The sequence below is a fragment of the Sapajus apella genome, unplaced genomic scaffold, assembly GCF_009761245.1.
Source record: "Sapajus apella isolate SASKATOON/1434 unplaced genomic scaffold, GSC_monkey_1.0 scaffold1, whole genome shotgun sequence".
Taxonomy (NCBI): domain Eukaryota; kingdom Metazoa; phylum Chordata; class Mammalia; order Primates; family Cebidae; genus Sapajus; species Sapajus apella.
Window position 1 is genome coordinate 61,987,661 of NW_022436941.1, and position 26,140 is coordinate 62,013,800.

The 26,140-nt window shown below is 33.6% G+C and overlaps 1 protein-coding gene and 2 long non-coding RNA genes across 9 annotated transcripts in view; all 3 read left to right on the forward strand.

Annotated features, from left to right (window-relative positions):
• AP3B1 (adaptor related protein complex 3 subunit beta 1) overlaps positions 1 to 26,140 on the forward strand; it is a 269,274-nt gene that overhangs the window by 136,260 nt on the left and 106,874 nt on the right. For all 7 annotated transcript variants that reach the window (XR_004268935.1, XM_032277581.1, XM_032277584.1 and 4 more), the window contains exons 15-17: positions 9,673 to 9,849; positions 21,352 to 21,538; positions 22,487 to 22,617. Coding sequence is in view for 6 of the 7 variants with exons in the window: in XM_032277581.1 (XP_032133472.1) it covers positions 9,673 to 9,849; positions 21,352 to 21,538; positions 22,487 to 22,617 (495 nt within the window). In the remaining variant the exon portion in view is untranslated. The remainder of the gene's footprint in view (positions 1 to 9,672; positions 9,850 to 21,351; positions 21,539 to 22,486; positions 22,618 to 26,140) is intronic.
• On the forward strand, positions 3 to 2,236 carry LOC116551449. Its single transcript, XR_004268939.1, has 2 exons — positions 3 to 2,031; positions 2,075 to 2,236. It is a non-coding gene; the product is annotated as an uncharacterized LOC116551449 (long non-coding RNA).
• On the forward strand, positions 12,480 to 21,154 carry LOC116551454. Its single transcript, XR_004268943.1, has 2 exons — positions 12,480 to 13,231; positions 13,270 to 21,154. It is a non-coding gene; the product is annotated as an uncharacterized LOC116551454 (long non-coding RNA).

Below are 26,140 nucleotides of genomic sequence, written 5' to 3' on the forward strand. Positions count from 1 at the left end.
GAATCGCTGGAACCTGGGAGGTGGAGGCTACAGTGAGGTGAGACCACACCACTGCACTCTAGTCTGGGTAACAGAGCAAGACTCCTTCTCAAAAAAATAAAATCAAATCTATGTGTTTACCTAGAGAGATAGCTAACACAAATGTAGTAAAATGTTAACATTTGGGGAATCTAGGTGCAGTGTATCCAGAATTTTTTTTACTCTTCTTGTAAGTCTGAAATTATGTTTTTTTTTAAAAAAAAAAAACCCAATAAATATTATTAGTTCCAACTCCATCACTTATCAGCTGTATGTCCTTATGTTAAAGTGTCTATGCCTCACTTGTCATGTGTCAAATGGTGATTGTAAAAGGACCTACATTATAGTATTATTATAGGTGTTAGCTTAGTTATGCCCTTAGGACACTGGCTGGCACATAGTAGTGCTATTAAGTCATTCTCTCTTACTTTATGCTCTTCTTCCCTTTAGAACCAAAGTTTTTGAAAGAACTATCTGCAACAAATTTTATTCCTTTGACTCAAGCTCCCTCCTCATCCCATCACAGCTGGATTTTGGCTCTCCAGCATTTCATTAACTATGTCTTTCCCAATGTTGCTATCTCCTTCTTACTAAATCCAGTGGGTACTTGTCTGTCCATATCTCGCTTGATCTTTCCTTAGCATTGGACTACATGAACTACTTCTTCCTTTTTGAAATAGTCTCTTCTCATGGCTTCTGTAAATTTTCTCTTCTTCCATTATTTCTTCTCCATTGTGTTTGCCTTTTACTATGCCTTTTCGTTGAGTGCTGGTTAATGTTTTGTCAACTTATGTTCTATAATAAATGCATTTGTAGTTTAGGGAGGAGTATATTATTTCCTTCTTTGAAGATGGCTTAATTTATATTCTGAGTCTCTTCAGAGGGATCATATTTGTGTAGTCAAAGGTAACAGATCACAAGATTTAGAGCCTACTAGTCAAGACCAATTTTAAATATCTCTGGTGGCAAAATTTCTTTCTCTTAAGGTGTTAGTAAAGCTTGCAGGGAAGTTACACATTTATCTTAAAGCTAAAAATAACAAAATAGTAGGCTTACAGAAGTAATTTAGCATCTGAGCTTCCACCCCACCTCTCAGCAGAGAGTTACTTTGTATTCATATTTGTTCTCACTGTTGATTCTAATAATCAATGCGGGGCTTCTCATTGAAATTGTTTATGAGAGATGTAGGGGCTAAGAGAGTAATTTGAAAACCAGATGACTTGGATTCACATATCGTCTGTACCTTTTACTAGCTTTATGAACTTAAGGAAGTTACTTGACTTCTCTGTGCTCTAGTTTCCCCATCTGTGCAATGGGGATCATAGTACTTAGAACCTTAGAGCTCTATTCGGTGGAATAAATGAGTCAATGCATGTGAAGCACTTAAACAGTGCTCAGTGTAAGCTGTTATTAATGGCATATTCAATGTTTTGGAAGAAGACAGACTATGATAAGATTTTAATTTTGTAAGCTTTCTTATTACCTCTTTCATATTTTACTTATTGAAAGTAACTTCAATAGGGCATATCATTTTCCAGGCAATATTCTGAGTACCTTAAAGATATAAATTATTAATTTTTAATAGCAACACTTCGAGGAAAGTTCTCTTAATATTCCTATTTTATATTTAAGAAACCTGAGGCACAAAGAATAAGTTGCCCAAAGTCACATAGCTAGCAGGTCTGCTTTCTTAACTAGTGCATTATGCTGTATCTCACTTCCATTTATAATCTGTCTTTTTAAAAATTTCACTTTATTTTTATTTGACAAATAGTTAATTGTATTAGTCTACAGAGTCACCTGTACCTTTTCTGTATTTGGTTCACATACCTAATCAGTGACCGAGCCAAAATTTTTTTATTATTTCCTTTTGCTTTCCCCAAATCATTGAAGAATTGGGAATCAGAGTGACATGGTCAGTGTCTACCCCAATGTGGAACAGATGTTTGACATATTTTGATGGGAAATGAGAGAGTAAGCTTTTTTTCTCAAGGCCACTGAAATGGACATCTAGTATTCCTATCTACCAAACATCAAAATTCAGTCATGTCTTTAGTCATTTAACGACTATAAATACCCCTGCTCATATTTAGTTACCTCCTACAGAAGCTCCCAGGAAGAACCACTTGTCTAGCCAATAACTAATGAACTAGCACAGAGAACTCTAGGTGGAAAAAGACAAGAAGAGAGAACTCTAGATGGAAGAAGACAAAGAAGAGAGATATATACATGACTATATATATTTATACACAATGATTAGGTTGGTGCAAAAGTGGTAAAAACTGCAGTTACTTTTGCACTGACCTAATAAATGCATAGCAGTAGACTAGAAATGTCTAACCAAAGTGCGAAATTTGAACTCTTGATAAAGAAGGGGACATAATATAAAGAAAATTTTAATAACCTAGAACTAAAAACATTGAATAGCCAGGAAAACTGAGGAATGAGATGAAATGGAGGTCAGAATAAAAGGATTTCGCAGGTTTTATAGGAGGAAGAGCGTGGAGGGAAGTGGAATTATTATGATATTCTCATCTTGTGTTAAAAAGTGGTAAGATAAAAATAATTATCTTGAGGTGAAAGCAATGGGATTAGTGGGGGAAATAGTTAATACCTTGTTTACAAGTAATGGTAGAGAAGTATGTGTCTGATTATGAGAAGGAAATAGGAATGCGGAGTTCTGTATCCCCCGACTTCTTGTGCAAAATTTAGTTAAAACTTGTGCTAGTCAACTTGTTCTGGTCCTGTTTAGAAAGGAAGAGGCAATTATAAGTACTAGGATTTCAGAAGAGTGCAGCTGCTGTGTATAAAACCTGTAACAGGGTATGAGGCCTGGATCTGGCAAACCTTAGGCTTTCTTGGAAGAAAACTTTCTTCTATTTCAGTATATCCCTATCTGGGGTTATAGAAAATATTTTTGATGTGTCAACTTTTTTTTTTTTTTTTTTTAAATGGCCTCTTGCTCTGTCACTCAGGCTGGAGTGCAGTGGCACAATCTCGGCTCACTGCAACCTTTACCTCCCAAGTTCAAGTGATTCTCCTGCCTCAGCCTCCTGAGTAGCTGGGACTACAGGTGTGCACCACCATGCCCGGATAATTTGTGTGTTTTTAGTAGAAACGAGGTTTCGCCTTGTTGACCACGCTGGTCTCAGGTGGTCTGCCTACCTCAGCCTCCCAAAGTCCTGGGATTACAGGGGTAAGCCACCGCACCTGGCTGATGCATCAGCTTTCTCAACAGTTGCTGGACTACAAGGCAAATAAATAGGTCTTACAGCTGTATATAGCAAAGCTTATTTTTTCAGCTTTTGTTTTTCTCAGAAGATAACCATTAACAGATACAAAAATATGGTGAGACTTCATTATTCATAAAGGAAAATAAGGAACGAATAGCAGCTTTATGAAGCCAGAAAACATATAAGAGGAAAGAAAGAAAACAAATGTAAAATAAATAATAAACATTAAAAATTAATAAAGATGGAAGAAATAAATATTTGTCATCCTGAATATGAATGGACTAAACTTTCTCATTAAAAGACAGACTTACAAATTAGAATGAAAAACAAAAACTAGCTACAGGCCATTTATAATTAAAGCACCTTAATCAAGTGATAGAGGTTGAAAATAAGAAGGTAAGGAAAGAGATATTAAGCAAATATGAACAAGAAAGTGAGATTTACAGTTAATTAAAAGCATTTAACAAGATAAAAAGGAACATTGTAAAATGAAAAAAGGGTACTTGTAAAGAAAGTAGTAAGTACAAACCTATTTGCACAAAAATTATGGCAACCAAATAAATATGTAAAGGAAAAATCTATTGAAAATTCGAGGAGAAATTGATAAAATAGTTACAATTAGTGACTGTAATGTGTTGCCCTCATATTAGATATTCCTAGTAGACAGTTGTAAGAAAATTAAGTAATCAAAAACTTATTTAGTAATTATAGCTAAAACCTTATATCTCTTGAACAGATAATACCCACCTTTAGGAATATATCCATTGAATATTTTCAGAAAATCAAGAATATATTTAGCATAAAGAAAACTTAAAGATTTTGCATTCTTTGAGCTTAAGCAATAAAATTAGACTTAAATAATTTAAAAGGGTATCAGACCAATTGTAAAGTAGGAAATGTACCTTCAGATTAAAGAATGTGTTTAAGGAAGAAATGCAAGCTTTTTTCTGAAACCCAGGAAATAAAATGTTTTGTTTCAAATTGTGTGGGACATGGCTAAAGTTATAAAGGTCACCATTTTAAAGCATAGGAATAAAAAATAAAAGAACTTGGTCTTTCCTAAGAAATTTGAGAAAGAATGACGAGACAAAACATAGGGATCAATGTTAATTTTGTAAAATGGAATACAAAAAATATATATAAATTGAAAAGTATGTGTTAAACCTGGTCTTTTGGAAAGAAAATAAAGCAGAAAATTCCCTTCTAATTATGATGAAGCAGAGAGAGGAGGTAAAAATAGACAAATCTAGAATATGATAATAAAAGAAATTAAAATAATTACAAGAAAGCTCCATGGAATTCTGAGTACACATTTGAACTTTAGGAGAATGAAAAGCTGATAATTAGTTGTTATTGCTCATCTAACCTATCTGAGGAAGCTGAAGTGCTTGAAGTGGGACAAGGAAGCAAGAATCAAAACATCTTGTTGTGCAGAACCCTCAAAATGATCAGCCACAAGCTACCCCAGGAGAAGGTGGTAAGGGATGTAGCAGACATAACTTCAAAGTCAGGAAAGAAGAATGATCGGATCCCCAGAATCTCTCTGTTCCAAATCGTCAGGAGAGCTATTCATACAAGAACAATGGCCATGTGGAAATAAAAGCAGTGTTTTATTAATCTGACCAAGTCCTGATAACTTGTAAGTGTGAGCACGTGAATCTAAAATGTGAGTCTTAAAATAAGAGCCTTAAATGAGACCTCTATCCTCCTGAATCTCTACCTATTTTACCCTTAAATGCTGGAGTGTTATTCTAAAACACAGCATCTTAGGAAAAGCCAATCTGTCCAGTGTCTAAGGACAAGGGGTCAGTATTGAGCATACTTTTTCCTTCAGTGCCTGAGCCACTCTATTAGAGAAGAATCCAGGGTCTGTCTTTCCTCTGGAAGGAGAGAGAACAGAAGTGATAGCAAGACCTCTTCCCACCTTGCCACATTACCTATCCTTAAAAGAAGAGGTGAAAGAAGTGGGAAAATGTCCCACTATACATGGACTTGGGAACAGGCAAGAGGATGGCTTAGATCTGTTCTGAAAATCTGGCTCTTGGGAAAATGGCAGGAGGCACTAGGGAAGCCATTGCAACAATGTGGCAGACAAACAGGATGAAGGCATAATCCTTCATCTGATTAATAAGTAAATGTGACCTCAATGAGGTGAAGTTACTTGCCTCCTTGATAAACACCATCAGTCTGGGATCAGAACAGGTCTTAATAGCTTGCTGGCCAGTATTCTTCCTAGTTTACCCCACTCATTTTGTTGCTACCCAGTGATCCAGTGTGAATTTTGGATTCAGATTTGGAGTTCTGATCCTAGTTCCACCACTAACTAGCTGTGAGATGTGGGCAAGTTTCTTAACCCCTTTGTTACCCTAGTTTCCTTATGTATCAAGTGCAGATCATAGTAGAGCATACTTCATAGGGCTTTGGTGATGAATGACTGAGAAAATACGTAAAGCTCTCAAAAACAGTGCATGGCACATCGTAAGAGCTCAATAGATACTAGCTCTGCAATTTGTTTTAAAAAGATAACAGATTTTATCATATTCAAGGCTTTGTTTTCATTGGTTATAAGTGGCTAAGTTGAAAATATAAAAACTAAAGTTTAAGTGTATTTTATATTTTGAATTCCATCAAATCAAATAGACTTATGTCTGTAGTGCATTCGACTTACATGTTCTGATTGTGAGTATTCTGTCCTTTGGAGTATCCTTCATTTGTGGTAAATACTGGTTTTGGAGTTCTTCTAGAATAAAATGCATACTATCAGCTGGGCATGGTGACTCACGCCTGTAATGCCAGCACTTTGGGAGGCTGAGGCAGGAGGATTGCTTGAGCCCAGGAGTTTAAGGTTGTAGTGAGTCATGATTGCACCACTACACTCCAGCCTGGATGACAGAGCGAGACCCTGTCTCAAAAAAAAAAAAAAAAAAAAAAAAAAAACGTGCTACCTGTGGATCACTCTAACAGGATTTCACATAATGTTTAATGGAACAGATGGGATTTCATATCTTAGAAGAACAACTGAAAAATGTTATTCTGTGAAGACTACTGAGTAATATTGAAATGGCACTTTGTATCCTGCTTGCCCAGATGCCTCATAGGATGCCTGCCATTTCACAAGTTACCCACCCTTTCTCTGACATCCCATTGTAATTCAGGCTTAGGTTTTAATGCATATTGAGTTTAGATACAGAGTATAAGATCTGATTTGCTGTTGGTATGCAGTTTGCTTAGATGTCTACTGATTTTGCCTTTGACAAATTTAAATAAATGAAATTGATGTTTTTGTAGGGTTTACTTTAGACTGTTGCACTGTGCAGTGGGCTGGTGTTGAAACACAATAGCTTTTAAATTGAACTGCTTGCAGAGTGATCTGTAAAATCTTTCTAGATGTCTTTCTATAACTGCTATGGTGGACTAGGAATCATTATTTGTTTTTGCAGGCAAATTAATGGGTTGTGGTGGCAGTGGAAACTGCCTTCTAGTACAAGGTTTGAAAAGTGCATTTAATCACTTTCTCAGGGCATTTAGAATAAAGAATCAGGCAAAGTCATTTACAATCCAGTTTGTCTTTGAGAATATTGAAAAGCAGAGCTTCATAATGAAAGTATTATACGTATGACTCTGTGTGTGTGTCTGTGCCTGTGTCTCTGTGTGTGTATTATTTGGTTTTATTTCAGTGTTCCTATTTATTTTGTGGTTGAAAAGACCATGAAGAACAAAAGGTGACTAATTTTCTTTTCTTTTTTTGAGACGGAGTCTCACACTGTTGCCTGGGCTGGAGTGCAATGGTGTGATCTTGGCTCACTGCAACCTCCAGCTCCTGGGTTCAGGCAATTCTCATACCTTAGCGTCCCAAGTAGCTGGAATTGCAGGCACGTACCACCATGCCACCCTAATTTTGTATCTTTAGTAGAGACAGGGTTTCGCCATGTTGGCCAGGCAGGTCTCAAACTCCTGACCTCACGTGATCCACCTGTCTCAGCCTCCAAAGTGCTGGGATTATAGGCGTGAACCTGGCGTGCCTGGCCTCTAAAAAGTGACTAATTTTCTTGGCTACATTTTTTTCAGTTGCTTCATATTTTTGAAAGTAGTGGCCATAAATTCATGGTATCAATGCTGTGTAAATGAGAGTTCTGTTGCTTAATGGGAAGAGAAAGGGAAAGCTTTAATCCAAAATCTTAGTATTCTCTTCCCAGCCACCTGCTCAAAAATGTTGTCTTTGTCAGTTTCTAAGCTTTGTAATAAAATGCCATCACCAAAAGTTTGGTATTATTATATTTATATTGATATTATTTCTTGTGGTGACGTTTTCAAAGTTTTAAAAATGTTTACTTTGGGATTTTATTAGCTCAGTTCTGGAAAACTACATATCTTATTCTCACCACCACTTTGAGTTTTTTGTTGTGAGCATTATGATTTATTGATTTTTTTTTCAAAGAGTTGTATTTTAAATGCGTGTATTATGAATGTTTACAATATTCCAATATTTTAATTTTAATTTTAGTATATTCATGAATATAAACAATCTCTTTAAACATTACTTCTTTTTGGAATTGTCTTTTTAATTGCAAGAGTGTTGCCAGAAGAAAAGTACTTAAAATGGTGTAATAGATTATGCTATATCATAGAATTCGAATTTTTATACTAGAAATATATAATAAAATATTTAAGAAAAATAAATCTAGCATAACTGAAATCCAAAGTTGCACATATATTCTTATTTAGAACTACCTTTCATTATGGCAGGCAACTTGAATTGCTCTATACCGGAAAATTTAATGTACCACTCAATTACTATTTTTTAGCCCAATTTAAAATAATTGATTGGAGTAAGGTCTTAATGCAGTGTAACCTTTGGAACATTAGAAATAACCTCTTTTCTTTCCAGAAATCAGTATATAGTAAGGGTATTGGTTTTATCACACTGCATGAATAGATTTGTCACAGCACTTAGACCTTTTTTTAATTGCATAAGTTTATGGATTTCTTCTGTCTTACTAAACTTATGCTAAATAATAATTTAAAGATGTGCTGTTATAATATTTTTAAATGTATATCTTTTATATTTAAAGGCTTTTTTGATCACCTCGTTCTGATTCTAATGAAGGACTCAATATTATATCTTAATATAATTTCATCACATGAGTGTTTTGAAAGATTTTGCAATGGTAGAAATTATGATAAAATTTTAGCTATGGAAAGGTCCCTATTCTTATTTTTTTCTTTAACAAGCATACTATGTATAGCCGTGAAACTATACAGAAAATAGTAGGACTTTGAGAAATTGTAAAAGGACTTTATAAAAAAGCATTATCTTTCCTCATTATGCCACCTTTTAATGATAGCTGTCAGCCTTTTCACTTACTATAAAAAACAAATTTTCTGTGCGAGGTGAAAATGTTCACTGAAATTAATTTACACATCCTCTCAAATTCCTTTTGGAATAGGGGAGGATACAAATAAGCAAATAGTAATAAAACTAATTTGCATACTCTAAATTGTTGGTCTTAATGGTACTGATGGAAGGTTTCCAATTTGTCACAAAGCAGTGACTTTTAAGAAGATAAATTATATTGAAATGTACATTATTTAAAAATATAATGCCAAAATGCAATATTGGACAAATTTATCCCTATATCTTTTGCTGACCAAATAATAGACCAGGATTCATGATTTTATAAACAAACCTTGATCATCTTATAACTTTAATATATTTCCAGCGTTGCAGATGCTAATACATAAAGAGCAAAAACAGTTTTGATTTGGAATCATAATATGGATCCATTTCTTTTTCTGTATCATCCACAGATTCTCAAATGGACTCTGTGAACCACCTGTCTCAGGAATCATCTATGGTGTTTTTTAAATCATAGATTTCTGGGCCCCACCACAGAAATACTATTTTGGAGCTGATCCCAGAAAACTGTCTTTTTAGTAAGAACCCTGGATGATTTTTATGAGCATTGAGGTTTGGGAACTGCTGCTCTAGAGCAGGAATTAGCAAACCATTTCTGTAAATTGGTAGGCATTCAATATTTTTGGCTTTGGGGACCTTAGGGTCTTCATTGTGACTATTTCTGCCGTTATAGCACAAAAGCAGCAACAGATAATGGAGAAACAAATGGGCATGGTCAGCCAGACTTGCTTCCAGAATTTGTTCATCTCTGTCTAGACTCTAGACCACTGGTTTTTGCTCTGTGAATCTTTTCTAAGATATTCTCTTAGAAATCAATTTTAATGAAATTTCCTATATGTTTATTTTTTGGTAACTGAAGAAATCCATAAATACAGGAACAATTCCTAGATATACATTAAATGAATTAATAGGTGTAAAACTTTTGTAACAGTTAAACCCTTTTCCATGTTAATATTGGAGTATGATTAACTTACTTTTAACTATGTAATCTGCTTCTCATATTAGGTTCCTGTTGCCAGAGCAAGTATTCTTTGGCTAATTGGAGAAAACTGTGAACGAGTTCCCAAAATTGCCCCTGATGTTTTGAGGAAGATGGCTAAAAGCTTCACCAGTGAAGATGATCTGGTAAAACTGCAGATATTAAATCTGGGAGCAAAATTGTATTTAACCAACTCCAAACAGGTGAGAGGCAAACGTTAGTCAACCTATCTAATACATACTTTCCTCTTCACTCTGATCAAACAGCTGAGGTCTGTACCTTCATTAGTCTGACCACTCAACAATTCCTAGGTGCCTGTTTGTTTCAGGTTCTGTTAGATGGCACTAGTGCAAAGAGATGACATTCTAGTCTTGTAGGAGAGAAAACATTAAAAAATGAAACTGTGTGGTAATGCTGTAGCAGAAGTATTGAGATACAGTGGAATTCTAGAGGAATTATTGAAAGTCTGAAATAGACGAGAAGTCAGAAAATTTTATGAAGTATGAGAGTCTTGACTAAGGGCTTGTAAGTAGTAGTTTACTGTACAGAAAGAGGAAAGCACAGGGTCAAAGTCGCGAAATAGTGTAGTGTTTCTGGAAAATTTAAAGATGAGTCCAGAATGGTAGGTGCTATGGTCTGAATGTTTATGTCCCCCAAAGTTCATATGGTAAAACCTGATCCCTCATGTGTTGGTATTAGGAGGTAGGGCCTTTGGGAGGTGATTAGATCATGAGGTGGAGGCCTTATAAATGAACTTTATGGTCTTAGAAAAGGAGATCCCTGAGAGCTAGCTTGCCACTTCTGCCATGTGAGGACACAGCGAGAAGGTGCCATCTATGAATTCGAAAATGGGTGCTCATTAGACACCAGACTGTGGGTACCTTGATCTTGGATTTCCCAGCCTCCAGAACTGTGAGAAATAGATTTCTATTATGAAATCTATTATTAATAGGCTTCCCAGTTTATGGTATTTTCTAACAGTAGCCCAAATGGATTAAGAGATTTTGCAGTTTGAACACAGGGAGTGGCTTGTATGCTCTGCTAAGTAGTATGAACCTTGTCCTGCAGAGGAAAAGAAAATCACCCTTTTTTTTTTGTTTTTGAGACAGAGTCTTGCCCTGTCGCCCAGGCTGGAGTACAATGACAGTCTCGGCTCCCTGCCACCTCTGCCTTTCGGGTTCAAGTGATTCTCCTGCCTCAGCCTCCCGAGCAGCTGGGATTATAGGCACCTGCCACCATACCCAGCTAATTTTTGTAATTTTAGTAGAGATGAGGTTTCATCTTGTTGGTCTCACCAAGTTGGCCTCAAACTCCTGACCTTGTGTTCTGCCCGCCTCTACCTCCCAAAGTGCCAGAAACTAGTTTTAGTAGTGTAATTTACCAGATTCTCAGTTTAGAATTTTTTTTTTTTTTTTTTTTTTAGTCCTTTGAACTTTTGAGGACCTGTTAATAAGAGGAATCATTTTTGCTTCTGTGTATGAAATAAGGACTTTTCCTATATCTGAATTGCTATTCTCTGTGAGTGGACTTACCTGTTTAATACAGTTGGAAAAAGATTCTTGCCCATTTGCAGCTACGCTTCTTGGGAGGCTTTATGCTCTGTGACCTATCTGTTTTTCTGTTATTTTCGCTTTTTCTCTGACTCTTACTTTTGCCTTGGTGATTTTGTTTTTCCTCCACATCCCCTCTGTCTTTGTATTTGTCCCCTTCCCCCAAAACTTTCTTTTCTAGATATCTCTCTGACACCCTTCATCCTTTCACTGCTCCACCCCGTACTGCAGTCCAGTGTCTGTCATTCTCTCCTTTCTCTTCCATCCCTGTTTGTTTCTCTCCTTTTGGATTTGCTGTGTATCTCTCTATGTGTGTCTCCCTCTCTGTCTACCTTTTCTGCCTCCCCACAGGCCACACTTATTTTCTAGTAAGCTAATGTTTGCTTACTTTCAGAATCCTCAGGTTGATTCTCCAAATTCATTTCTATATGCTTTGGGATTATCTTCATCCCTAATCATGATATGAGTTATATTAGCTTTTGCTGATTCATGTATAAGATTTGTAACCAGATAATTGAAAATACTGGAGCATATTTCCATGATTTGAATTTTATCTTTACATTTTAAGTCATCTTTATAAGGAATCAGTTAATCCTTTCCAAGTGTCTGTAGATTTCTTCATATATTGAGATACTTTATAAAACCTGAGTAAGGAAAGACCTATGTTTGCGGCTGAGTTTCATGTTTCTTGATAAAATAGAGGGAGTTTTAGCCTGAAACTCCATGGTGTTCACTAAATCCCTGTGGTATGGCAAATGTCAGTATACTATCTAGACTGTTATGATTTTTTTCTATCTGGTTTGGGTACTCTAAATATATCTAGCTTATGGGTTATTGTAAAGTAATACCAAAATCAAATGTCAATCAAGACTTAATCAAATGAAGTAAAGCTTCTTTCTTTGGCCCTTTTCTTTGTAGCTGTGAATAACCAATAATGGAATGTAGTACTGTTTATTTAGATATTGTAGAACATGTTTCATTTCTTTTTATCCAGTGAATTTGAAGACAACTAGTTTGCACTCAGTTTTTTTTTTTTTTTTCTTGAACTGTATTAGTAATGGAAGTTTTGGAGTTCAGTTTCTAAAGTGTTCTTTTATTTCTTGAGACAAAATTTCTCTCTGTCACCCAGTCTGAAGTTCAGTGGCGTGATCTTGGCTCACTACAACATCTTCCTCCTAGGTTCAAGCAATTCTCATGCCTCAGCCTCTTCAGTAGCTGGGATGACAGGCATGCGCCACCATGCCTGGCTAATTCTGTATTTTTAGTAGAGATAGGGTTTCACCATGTTGGCTACACTGATCTCGAACTCCTGACCTCAAGTGATCCACCTGCCTCGGCCTCCCAAAGTGCTAGGATTACAAGTGTGAGCTACTACACCCAGCTTGAAAATTAGTTTTAAAGAATGGTTTTAAACACCATCAACTTGATAGAATTTTTTTAAATTGTATAATCTATTGGATATAAGACAGACTAAAATAATTGTTTTGATTGAAATATTAAAAATTGTTTTCTATACTTATTTGTTTTAGTCATCTTTAAAACTAAGGTAGGGAGACTTGGCTACACTGTTGAGGAGCTGGTTTGCCATGAAGTCCTGATATTTATTTGTAGACCTGAATTCCCAGTGGCCTAAATACCTCAGTGAACATTTCTGTAATTTTTATTGAATTATTTAGTTTCAGAGAATGTCTAAATTGACTTTTATAAGATTTAGCATATTGTATTTGTGTGCTGAAGAAAAATCAAATAATAAACTTAACTACCTTAGAATATTTTTGAACTGATATAAAATATAATTTAAAAATTAGTTAACAGTATGCTTTTAGTAGGTCTTAGACTGACCCTACCATAGAAAACAGCTGTGAACTCCAGAAAAATATAAGGAACAAACAGCTTTCTGAAGGCACAGAATAGAAAAGAAAAGCAAGAGAATCTGGAGGAGAATTCTGCGTAGAAGAAGGAATGGCACACAGTTATTTTCCCTGTTTTTATGGCTTTTATCCTGAGGACAGGCTACATTTGGCACTGTGCACTCGTGCCAAATGTAGAACAAAGAACAAAAGAACACTTTAGGCTAGACCTCCAAATGGAAATTCAAAGTCCTTCTGCCTTGAGGAAGTAGAGAATAGGGTTCAGGAAAGCTACAGACATTGGAAAGTTAGGGAAAAATAGTAGAAAAATCTGGGAATAACTGTGCCTAAGCTTTTGGCTGGCTTCTGAACCGCATTTGTGCAGGGTGGATTCAGAGCAGCACAGCTAAGAATTAAAGAACCAAACTGAAATTTGAGGTGTACCCAAGACACAGAGTTTGTACTTTGAACCCCAACCAAGTTAATTACCTGCCAAAACAAATAAAAATCCTGTACTTATTCAAAGAGTATAACAATGTCCAGAGTCTCTAAAATATATAGCATTCATAATGTCCAAATATATCTCATATATCCAGAATTACTCAATATAAGAAGAACCAGGATGGGGAGTTAGTATTTAATGAATATAGAGTTTCTATTTGGGAAGATAAAAAATGCTACAGATAGATGGTAGTAGTGGTGGCATAATATGGTAAATGTAAGTATACTTAATGCCACTAACCTATACACTGAGAAATGGTTAAAATGGTAAAAGTTTATGTTTATTTAATCACAATAAGAAAGAAGAATACCAGGAAAATGGAAAATTGATGAATTTTCAAGAAAAAAAATCAGCAGAAACCAACCTAGGTGTTGGAATTTGCAGGCAAACATTTCAAAGTAAATATTACACATATGGCTAGTGACATAAAGGAAAATGAATGAAAGAAAAGGTAAATATCAGCAGAGAAATAGAAACTGTAAAAAAGAATCAGGTGGAAGTTCTAGAACTGAAAAAAAACCAGTATCTGAAAAATTAACATCTTGTCTAGTTTGAGTATTAAATGTTCTGTTTTTTAATAATTTTATGTTACATTATGTTTAAGACGCCTTAGATGAGTTTCTATAAGCTGAAATTAGTTCTAACTCTGGGCTCTTTCAGATGAGAGTTTGTATTGGGAAAGCAGTTAATTAAAATTATGTATGCATAGAACTATTTGATATCAATTACTGGGAGACAGGTAGTGATAGAGAATGTAGGTTCTAAACTTAGACTGGCATCAAATCATGTTGTGCCACTTACTACATGATTTTGGACAAATCATGTAACCTATACGAGATTTCATTTCCTCATCTATAAAATGGGAATTATTATAATATAGTCAATTTTGCTATAATGCAACATATATGCTTCTAAAATTATTTTGCAATACAAAATCAACAATAAAAACCATAGGAATTATTGGAAAAAATGGAGTTAGAGTCACAACACTCAAAAACTATGTTTGTGACATATTTTTTAAAAAAGGAACCTAAAGGAGCACAATTTTACACATGTTAAATGGTTAACAATAAATACTACAGTGATACTGCTCTTTATATTGAAAAAGACTTGAGGTTTGCTTATGGAAGAAATGTTGTACTTGTTAAGTGATAGAGGATTAATCTGAAGTTGGATGGAAAGTTGTACCTCCTAATGAGCGTGAGTATGGCACATAACACATGTAGATGTTAATCTCTGAAATACATGTTTGAGGTATGTATGTTTTATGTATTCCTACATAGCTCTGTTTAGCTCTGTTTATGCCTTCACCTAGTATTTCTTGCAGAAGAAATCACCACAAAATTCATGTTATGCCCAAATTGTTCGCTAATATGCTAACTGAGTTGGAACAAATGCACATTTTCAAAACAAGCATTAGAGTAGAACTGACTGTACCTACCTCACAAAGTTATTATGAGGATAACATGAAACAGTTCATGTAAAATGCTTAGATTTCCTGGCACATAATAGTGCCTAGTTCATTTTCGTTACCCTTCTTTTGTAACCCTATCGAGCAACTGCTATGTTCTTCTTAGGGAATATGATGATTTACAGTGAAGAAACTAGTCTAGTTACTGAGAAAAACTGTATTCTTATTAGGAAAAACCCACTCATTTGGGTTTATCCTACTGAGATTTTCTCAGTAGGATGCTGAAATCTACCCCCCTACCCCCCTTTTTCAGTTTGTGAAGAAAAAAATGATTAGAAATAAATATCAAGAGCAGAAAACACTCTTAGAATACTCTCACAGAGGAGTAATTTCACTTTTACATGGGAAAAAGGTTGAAAGACTTTGAAACCAGTTGAAGTTGCTGCAATCTAGAGCCGTTAGGCAGTATAAAGATTTAGCATGATTTCATTGAAACAGTCTACTGAAGTTTGAGGAAGAAAGGTAGGATTTAATGAAATTAATTAATAACAATTTAAAAGTTAACAAATCAAAGATGCTTTTGTTTTTAAAGCTTTCTCTAATAGTGTGTCATCTTTTAAATGTAGTGATAAGTGCCTTAAGTTAATGTTTTTCTTAGCACATTTTAAATTATGAAACCTATGGAAAAGTACATCATAGCGTAAATACATATGTGTATATCTACCATTAAGATTAAGTTGATATTCACATTTGCCTTTTATTTATTTATTAAATGTAAGATGTATAGAACTAGAACTTCAAGCTCCTGTTCACACCTTCCTTTCTTCCCCATTGGTAACCACTGCCACCTTGTTGGTGTGTTTCATTCAGTCATCCATGTTTATATTTTTGTTACATGAATATAAGCAACGTACGATCATTTTGTGAGTTTTCAAATTTTACATAAATATTCCACTTTATATATAGTTTGCAGCTTTTTTTGCTTAATATCATGTTTTTGAAATATGGATATGTATAGATATAATTACTATTTCAGTCTATGAGACAGTTAAGTTTCTACTTTTCTGCTATTAAAAAAGGAAGTGCTTCCTTGAGTTCTTTTTTATTCTTAGTGAGAGATTTTGTAAATCACACTGATGTTTTAGTAATTTCTCCTAATGTTAAAAGCAGATTCTCTCTTGTCCTGTGATTCAGGTCTTTGGAGAAATCTCCTTCCCATCAAAGCCTCCTTAATGTGATTTAACAAAAGGAGGCTTGGACACTCTGCAGTGACATCTCTATCCTTTCTTTGATATGTTTTCTTGGCATTGAAAAACTCAAGTAAATATAACATAGAAAGGAAGACCTTATAGAAAACTTTTCAAGTTGACAAAAAGGTGGTTACTATTAAATTCAGAAATTCCATCCAAATCACGTAAAGAATTCTGTTTAGTCATGAAATTAAGAAACTAATCAGATGGAACAATGGTACTGCTTAGGTTTGCCTCTGGTATAAGAATTCTATGTAGAGTTTACTTCATTTACCAAACACATTTGTCGGTATCGTTCTGTTGAAAAATAACAATGTAGAACCAATATAAATCTTTACCATGCCAAATGCAGACTTCTGTGTCCTTTTTATCTAATAGTAAAGATATTATTAGAACTATAGTATTAATGGTAAAATATATTAGGACTATATTTTAAGAGACCTTTTTCATTATTTGTACTGACTTAACAATCTATTAGAAGAAAGGTATTGTTTGAATAGATATTTACCAGTTTATTTTTAGAATATTTTGAGAAGTCTTTTAAATAATGATTTTCTTAATTTATATGTAACATTTCCTCAAATTCATTTTTCCTGTGTCACAATGACTTAGAGTCAATCTGAAGAAAATGTAATTGCTGTAAATAGTATCTGGATAGCATTAGCCATTAGTTGTTACCAATAATGGTTCCTTAAATCTAAGCAGGAAAATTAGTCTGAAAACAAAATTTAATAAATAGCTCTGTGTATGATATTGAATATTTCTGTTAAGGATAGTACATTATATTGTCTTTGCTTATCTTGTGTAATGTATGAATAAAACAAATTTAAAAGTACTATTTAATTAATGTCCCATCTGGTTTTGGATTGAGCCTCTGGTGATATTAAAATGTCATGATTGTTTACTTAAATGTTGTCTGTTTTCTTCCTAACAGTTTCTCTGGACAGATCTAATTTATGCCTGTTGACTCCATGCCATCTAGTTTAGGATTTGTCCCAAATTTTTAATGAAGTAATATCACTAATATTTGCATTAAAATAGCACAGTTAATTTGTAGGCCTTTGCTTTGAGGTCTTCCAGCTTCTGCTGTAATTTTATCTACTGGCATGTTAAGACACAAGTGCATTGAACAGAGATTTCATTTTAATATGTGAGCCATTTAAATCTGAAGGACTATATCTTTTTCCAGCCCTTTCTAGATGTAACATAACTAACTTCTTCCTTTTAGAAAGCATGCAGGGTGTGTGCTGATAAATGAAGTATACTCTGACAAAGCAGGTGGGAATAGCTCTCTTTTGCTTTGTTGGAGGTAGAGAGATGAGTATTTAACAATGCTTCATTTGTCAGCAACTTAATATACCAGCAAGTGTTGCCATGGCCTATAAGATGCATGAGGCTCCAGGCTGCCACTTGGTGGAATGAAATGCAAACATGGGAAGTTATCGGTTGGTTGTAGGTGAAATATGTGCAGGAAATAAAGACTGGATGCCGTAGGTCATTAAAGAGTGGTGAAAGCACTCTTGCTATAGTAGTTTTGTCATTTGTTGTATAGAGTAAATCTAAAGTTTATTTTCTTATTTGGCAATTCTTTTTTTAAATCTTGTTATAAAATCATCAGCAATAAATTTTTTAAAATGGAAGTGTGTGTTTAACAAAGAACAAAGTGGTAAATTTCCACTTAGCACTTAAAATGCACAAAATATTTATTGACACTTTCCAACCGCCATGAGAGTGGTAGTGATCTCACTGACCACACAACAACCAGAAGACACAACAATCTGCTACAAAAGAATCAACATCCGTTTAAAAAGCTAGTAGTTATTTTTAAATTATGCTTTAAGACAACATTTTAATACATACAGGTGCAGAAGTTGTTTATATAATTCCATGTGAAACATGATCTCATTTAGATCAAATAACTTTTTGAAAATTAGTTTTTTACTTTTATTCTATGTTTTCTTGTGCACATATGAAAAGTGTAACAAGAGCTGTTAATGTGTTGGCTCCATTAGTAGAAAAAACGCCCAACACTGCTGGTTTCAAATAAAAAATCAGTTAATTCCAATAATAGACTTTTTTCATTCAATGTATTTGTATATTTGTTTGGTAAGGGTGGTAAATGGGAACAAAGTAAAGCTTTTGGAAGTTTATTCTGTCAAAATATTATAAATGCTATTGTAAATTTAAAAGTTCAACATTGAAGATAAAATTGTTTTTGATGAAAGGGTGTTGTCAGGGTAAAAATCAATATTCTTATTAAATTAAGAAAACTATGGAAGAGAAATGTTTTGGGAATTGGTCATGGTGCATACAAACAAACTCTGCTTATTCAGCCATTTGAAATAAAACTATAGTGGTCAAATTAACTTGTATTAGTATATACAGTTTGACCAAACTGTAAAATCCTTATGATGAAACTCATGTTGAAAAACCATTCTGTAGCATAACAATACACACTGTCTTTAATGCATATTAGCAACAGAATTTTCGATACTTGAGTTTATGAAGAACTTTGTAAATTAAGTGTCTTATATTGGCTTAATTTTTTTTTATTTGTAATTGAGTCTTCTGTATGTTGGTTAAGTTTTGGTTCACAAATTGTTTGGATTATTTAAAGTGCCACTAGTAAATGCCAAAAAACTTTACCTTTTGAAAAATTTTAGCAGACAGCAGTTATTAGAAAGACTTTGAAAGTTATCCCTGTACAGGCAAGGTAAGAACTGAACAGGTTAAATGGTGAGAGCTCAAGATTTAATCAAGAGGTTGTCATTTGCACTATCTCAGCTATTGTGAAGACTTTCAGTGGAAAATTTATATTGTGTAGAATGAAATGAAATTGAGAAGGTTGGTTTTGTAGTATCTAAGTTGATGAAATATTTTTAAAAGGATAAATAATTATTTGAAAATTTTGTCAATATTGAAAAAACTCATTGACTAAATGGGGAAAAGTCAAATATTTGGGTTTGAAATAGTTACAGTTTTTAACATAAAAGCAAGGATTGGGAGTATTCTTCATTCAATAGATTTTTTCCTGAGATTATGTGGTTGTCCAGAAATACTCTAAAGAGGATATTTTCTCCATTAAAAATATGGTCTACAGAGAAGAGTAAGTTGAAAATGTCAACAATTTCATAAATACTCCTTGCAAAAATTTAATTGTGAAAAAGATTGCAATTTTATTTTTTAAAAAAACTTAGACCATATAAAAATGTATTCTCCAGAGAAATACCAGTGCATTGTTACTAGATAAATGCAGTGAAGAAACTGATTCATGTATGATGAATAATTATTCTGCTTATGTTTGTAATGCATCATTGTACACAAAAATGTTTTTATCTTTTCAAGATAATGTGATTTTTGAAAATACATTTTAATAAAACTTATTTATAAGCTTACAATATAATACATTCTTACAATATAATACAGTAAATAGTTTTAAATTATATAATTTTCATTACTTTAAATGCCCTATCTAACTTTCCCAATTGGTTAATATATTGAAAATGTTTAATTTCCCAAAAATTAATTTTGGGGATAAGAAATAAAGCAAAATGTATTATGCTGCTAGCTCAAAAAAAAAATCATTGCAATTAAGAGACTCTTTCTTTTATTTTAGTTGCAGATTTAAAATCTCAGTACTCAAATGGACTATAGAGTTAACCACGTTGTAAATTCTAACTCCACATTTGAGAAAATTAATGATTAAGTGGATTTTCCGGGTTTTTCCAGCAAGTTAATTACACAGTTTAGTGTACCACATTTTCTTTTAAGCTGGTTTTGAATGGTATTCCTCGTTTGGCTAATATTTTGCTAATTGTCTTTAAAGAAATGAATCATGGAAATGTTCTTATCTGTACTTGAACCAACATGTTCTAGCAATTAGTGAGTAGCAATTGTTGGTACCCAAATTCATAATAGCTCTATTAACATTTTCACTTGTATTTTTTATAATTCTACTTTAATAAAACTAGGTTAATCCTTTTTAAATACCCTGCTACTGAAATAAGGTTGCCTTCTATCGAATCAATTATCTTAAGCAATTATTGTAAAAGAGTTTACCACACCGTTCCTCTACTTTGACTTATTGTTCTAGAATTGTCTTTAGCTCTGCCTAACTTGATTTTATTTTTAATCTGCATCTAATGTGTATAAAATGTTCTAATCTAATGTAAATGATTTACTGTTCCTCAGTTTATTTTTCCTATGTATTACAAATTCTGTTTGGCTTATAATCAAAATTGTACAAAGGTAGCCTTCTCATTAAAACTATGCTTTTTCAGTAAAATAATTGTAGTTTAAAATACAAACCTATTTTGTTAACGTTTCAATTTTGGTTTAATTATTATTAAAATTATTTCAATATATGTTAATGTAGTACTTTCAAAAATTGACTTAGGAAGTCTTATTATGGTATAAAAGCTACTATAATAAGTTTTTCCCTTACATAAATAAATAAATGACCAATATTACTAGAGGCTATAAGCAGCATGGGGGAAAAATGGAAGAAGTCTTTTATCCTAGTTTTTAGAGGGCATCAGCAGCTTGCTTTTATGAAAAAGTAACAGCTAAATGCACTGCAAATAATTTGCAGTAATCCAGTTCAGTGATTCATGTGTCTGCTTTAATGGGTCATAATTCAGGGTAAAGTAACTGAGTGCAGTCAGAGTGCAGACACTGCTTATGCCAGGGACAGTATCTCTTCATAAAACACACCTCAGGAGAAGCAGTTTGCCAGCCCCCTAATACTCTCTGATGTTTTGATGTCCTGCATATTTTTCCGATTAAGTTTTGAGTGCCATGTTTTTAGTTGTATTTCCACATTCATTATTCTCACGTAGACCCTTCAGCGGGTTTGCCATATATGATTATTTTTTTAATGATGCCTTTCTTTCCACTTCAGCAGTTTAATAATCTAGCACATGGCTGCTTCTCAATACTCAGCATTCACCTCCCCAGTACAGAAGAGGACATGTGCTTTGGCTTCAAAATTCCATTTGCAGCATTAGAAATGCATATTCCCTACGGAACAACATTTGTTTGACATAACCATTCGTTTTTATTACCTCTTTAAATATGTTTATCCAGAGTTATCAATAATCATAAATAACTGTATTCTCATCTTGATCTGTTTTTTTCCAACAGACAAAATTGCTTACCCAGTACATATTAAATCTCGGCAAGTATGATCAAAACTACGACATCAGAGACCGTACAAGATTTATTAGGCAGCTTATTGTTCCGAATGAAAAGAGTGGAGCTTTAAGTAAATATGCCAAAAAAATATTCCTAGCACAAAAACCTGCACCACTGCTTGAGTCCCCTTTTAAAGGTATTATCAGAATATAACTACAAAATATATGTTATCTAAAAAATTATGACAGGATGTCGCCATTTCTAATGGGATTAAAATTTATTGCTTAGGAAATATAAATGATTAGCATATGTAAATATATAAGAACAATATGTTTTCTACTCATTCATCTGCTTTCAAAAGCAAGTTTTATATTAAAGTTCACATTTTTGTAGACCTTATTTACCTAAATAATTTTAAGCCTTCTGACTTTATTCTAACATTTAAACTGAGCAATAGATGACAACTGTGTTATTCTTATACATAATAACCTCATTTGTATTTTGAATAGTTTATAAGAAATATGTCTTTTTAATAGTGAGTTATTAATTAAATATTCTGTGTACACTAATATCAGTGTTTCTAGGAGGAATTATTTTATTAAAAAAACCTCATCATATTTAAACTGGATTTTCAAAGAAGGAAGTCGACTTATGTTTCCTAGCTTTTTAAAAGGATTAATAAGTATTTTATCAGTTTACAAGTAGCCATTCCAGTTGGAATCAAATGATTATATACCTTAGTTTTCATATTGTTTCCTATTTAATGTAGTAAAGCGATCAAAAGCAATTCAGTTTTGTAGAAAAACTATTAAAATTCTGGATGTGTTTGTGCCAAGACATGTATATGGATTGTTTAACTGTGCTGTCATTCTTAATATTCACAGTAAAGTAATTTTTAGAGAAGCTACATTTCAGAGCAACACCTCTAAACACACTGACTGATTAGCTTTTTTATTGACCATTATGGGGGAGATTATTGTAATCTATGGACTGAAATCAGTTTTTTGACCTATGAAGAGCTTCCTAGTTTATATTTATTCCTTGACATTTGAGGTAATATGCCAATTACCTTGAGCTCTGATTATGATTGTTCTTTATATACAGCTCATATTGTTTATTTTATATTTTTCCCTATTTTTAATAGATAGAGATCATTTCCAGCTTGGCACCTTATCTCATACTCTCAACGTTAAAGCTACTGGGTACCTGGAATTATCTAATTGGCCAGAGGTGGCGCCTGACCCATCAGTTCGAAATGTAGAAGTAATAGAGTTGGTAAGCTGACCTTTCTGAAATTAATTTTGTTAAAGCAGTAGAATACTCTAGGATAACTGTTGTTTTACATAAAAGCTTTTTTGGAGAGTTGAACATTGAAAATTGTTTTAGTACTTCTAAATGTAATATGGTAGATATACCTTGCCTTTACAGGAACTAAATATTTTAGTATTCCTATGCCATTGTACATGTACTGTTCTTTTTCTTCAAGGAAACAGAGAACTGAATTCTCTGCATCAGTACCACCCACATTTGTGCTATTGCATTTGTAGCCGCGTAGATTCAATTTCTAAGGTATTTAGTTTCATTGGATCAAGTTTTTTCTACTTTATTTAGAGATTTGTCAGCTTCCTGACAATATCTTTCTGAATAATTTTTGCTGTTCTTTTTCAGAAAAACCATACAAAGTGTTCTTCTAGATTTTCTGATGAACTATTTTTATATGAAACCTGAACATAAATAGGGAGCATTGTGTACCAAAAATGTCCTTTGACAAGGTCACAAAGTGAATAATATAGTGGTTTCTGATAAAAAAAAAAAATTGCTGTATAAATACTCTTTTTCTCAATCTTTCAAAAAATGCTGGCCATTGAGATCAAAGAATTAACATTCTTTTCTAATATCTGTTTCTTTCTTATATAAAGAAGAAAAATAAGGAGAGAGGTCTTCTGATTATATTTAAAAATTATGTGAAATATATCTAATACTTTAAAATGTAGAATTAACAAACAAAGAGCAGTTAAGAATTATATTCTAGATACTTTTCTGGTTGGAAAGATGCATTGAATTAGGATTCACATAACTGGAGTTCTTTGCTAATTCCTGTGGGAAAGTGAGTTAACCTTCTTGCTCTTAACTTTTCTGTAGACAGTGGAAGAAAACCTTTATTACTTTAATAAATAGAATTTCTATAATGATCATAGCCATGTAATTTGATTCCTCTGAGAAATAATGTTTCTCTTAACCACTCCAACTTATCTTGGCTTTGAAGCATGGCCAGAACTAACAATAGCACCATTTAGGAAACCCTGACAGTGTACTATGATAATGTTTTACAAAAACTATCTTGTTTAAACCTAATAATGATCCTAAGTGATGGTTATTGTTATTCCCATTTTGCAGATGAGGAAGCCAAGTCTCAGAGAACCTAAGTAAATTGCCTAAGTTCACATGGCTAGTAAGTGATAGAACCATATTCCAACCCAGGTCTGAGTTCATTGTCCACGCTGTTATATGTTTTATTATGTAATATGAGGAGAGGGACATTGAGCTTGTTTGTAAATCTGTATTATCCTTAGTACTTAGCACCATCATTTTTATGTTGTTACAAATGATCTGTACTTAGAGATGGCTAAAAATTCGTAATACTAGAAATATGTAAAAATATAAGAACCAATTACATGTCTGTCCCTCCTTGCAGCTGAGTTTGTTGATTTTCACTCAAATCTGCATACTCTTAAGTACTCTTCAAAAAAGTTGCCTTATTGGTACAACTTTTTTTTTGCTTGTTTTTTTTTTGTTGTTGTTATTGTTTATTTGTTTGTTTTGAGACAGAGTCTTGTTCTGTCCCCCAGGCTAGAGTGCAGGGGTGCTGTCTTGGCTCACTGCAACCTCTGCCTCCTAGGTTTAAGCAATTCTCCTGCCTCAGCCTCCCTACTAGCTAGGATTACAAGTGCACACCACCATGCCTGGCTAATTTTTGTATTTTTAGTAGAGATGGGATTTCGCCGTGTAGGCCAGGCTGGTCTCAAACTCCTGACCTCAAGTGATCTGCCCGCCTTAGTGCTGGGATTATAGGTGTGAGCCACTGTGCCCAGCCTATTTGTGCAACTTTTGATCAGATACTAGAATATAAATAAAGTGTTCTTTGTTATGGTTCCTCCTGTGGACGTACTTTTTCTCCTAATTTCTTACTATGCTTGTTTGTTGTTTTTATGTTTCTGGTTTTTGTTTGTTTGTTTTTTTCATTATGGAGTACATAATGTTTTATCCCAAGTAGAGCCATCCTTTTATCTTTCCCCTACTTCTGCCTTATTCCTACCTCCTTGCTGCCCTACTGCCCCCACCCACCAAAAAGCATTATCATTTCAGAAGTTGATAGCAATGCTGTGCAGTTTAATTTGGTCTCAGCAGTATCCTTTATTGGCTGGTAGATTGGTTTGTTGGCTGACTTCTTCCATTTTCATGTGCTTTTCTAAGCATTAACTTAACTGTCTTATTGGGACAGTACTTAAACATAACCAATTGTGTTCGTTTCACCTGTCCAATTCAACAGAGACAAATTAATTTTTTTCATTTTGCTTATTATATTTATGAAATTAATAATTGGTAACTTAGGGAGAATCATTATAACTGATGGAACATGGTTTGATAAAACTGTCAGTGTCTGTTGATGCTGTGCAGAAAACAGCTTCCGTCTATTGGACTCTGAGACAATTGGCTTAAAATTATACTGTGGGAGATACAGTCAAGTATAAAAATAATGTAGATAGTTTTATTTTCACATGCAGCTACAATACAGAAAATAATGTCCGTGTTATTTTTCTTGTCTTTCACTCTACTTCATCTCCCTTCCAAGTCATGTCACTGTATTTCATGCACATAATATACTATGTTATTCTAGTTTTCCTGTAAAGTGATCTTACAGGGTCAAGTCTTGTTACTGTGAAATATAACTTAGTAAGAAAAATGGCCTAGGTTTAGATAATCTGATATTTTAATCAAAAGGACAGGGAACCTAATCCGATTGACAGTAGAAGTCACTTTGAATTACACACCACCGTTTCCAGGATATAAAATATAATGTATATTTATATTATGATCCCAGTAAGTTTTGAAGATCCTTAGTTACGAGTTTATTTGCTTAGTTCTAGGAAGTCCTTTCTTCTCCATTTACAGAAAGACTACCTTCTGCATATGAAGGGTATTTTGCTTTATAAACACATTTATCAACACTTTCCCCTTCATAGGAACTTTCAAATGAGTGTCTATGTTCTCTTCCTCTCTTTTTCCCTATTACTCCTTTTGCTTTGCATGATAATATGGTTTTTTGGTCATAAAAAATTAAAATATTTTTAGTGTTCGTCTTTGGCCTTTTAAAACCTGAAACTCCATAGAGTTCATGGCTATGTCAAGAAAAAATGTACCTTTAAGCATAGAAGCCTAGTTTTCCAAAATTATTGATTTAGTCTGATTAATCCAACAAACTTTTTATCAGACCTCAGAGATATGTGTTTGGATTTAAGAAAAATATGGACTTCAGAGTTTACCAGATATAGGAGAACCTTGTTTATAGAATACTATCTTTGTAGAAAGAAGCATTTTAAATACATATAAAAGAAAGCCATACTGTTGCTCTTACGTAGCTATCTTATTCAAATATGTTTAAGTAATTTTTACTCATTAATTTGCTGTTACTGTCCAGTTAGTAATTTTCCACATCACTGAATCTTCTCTTTTTAAGCAACATACCTTAAGCCCTGTAGATCAGTGGTTTTATTTTTTAATTTATTTTGAGACATGG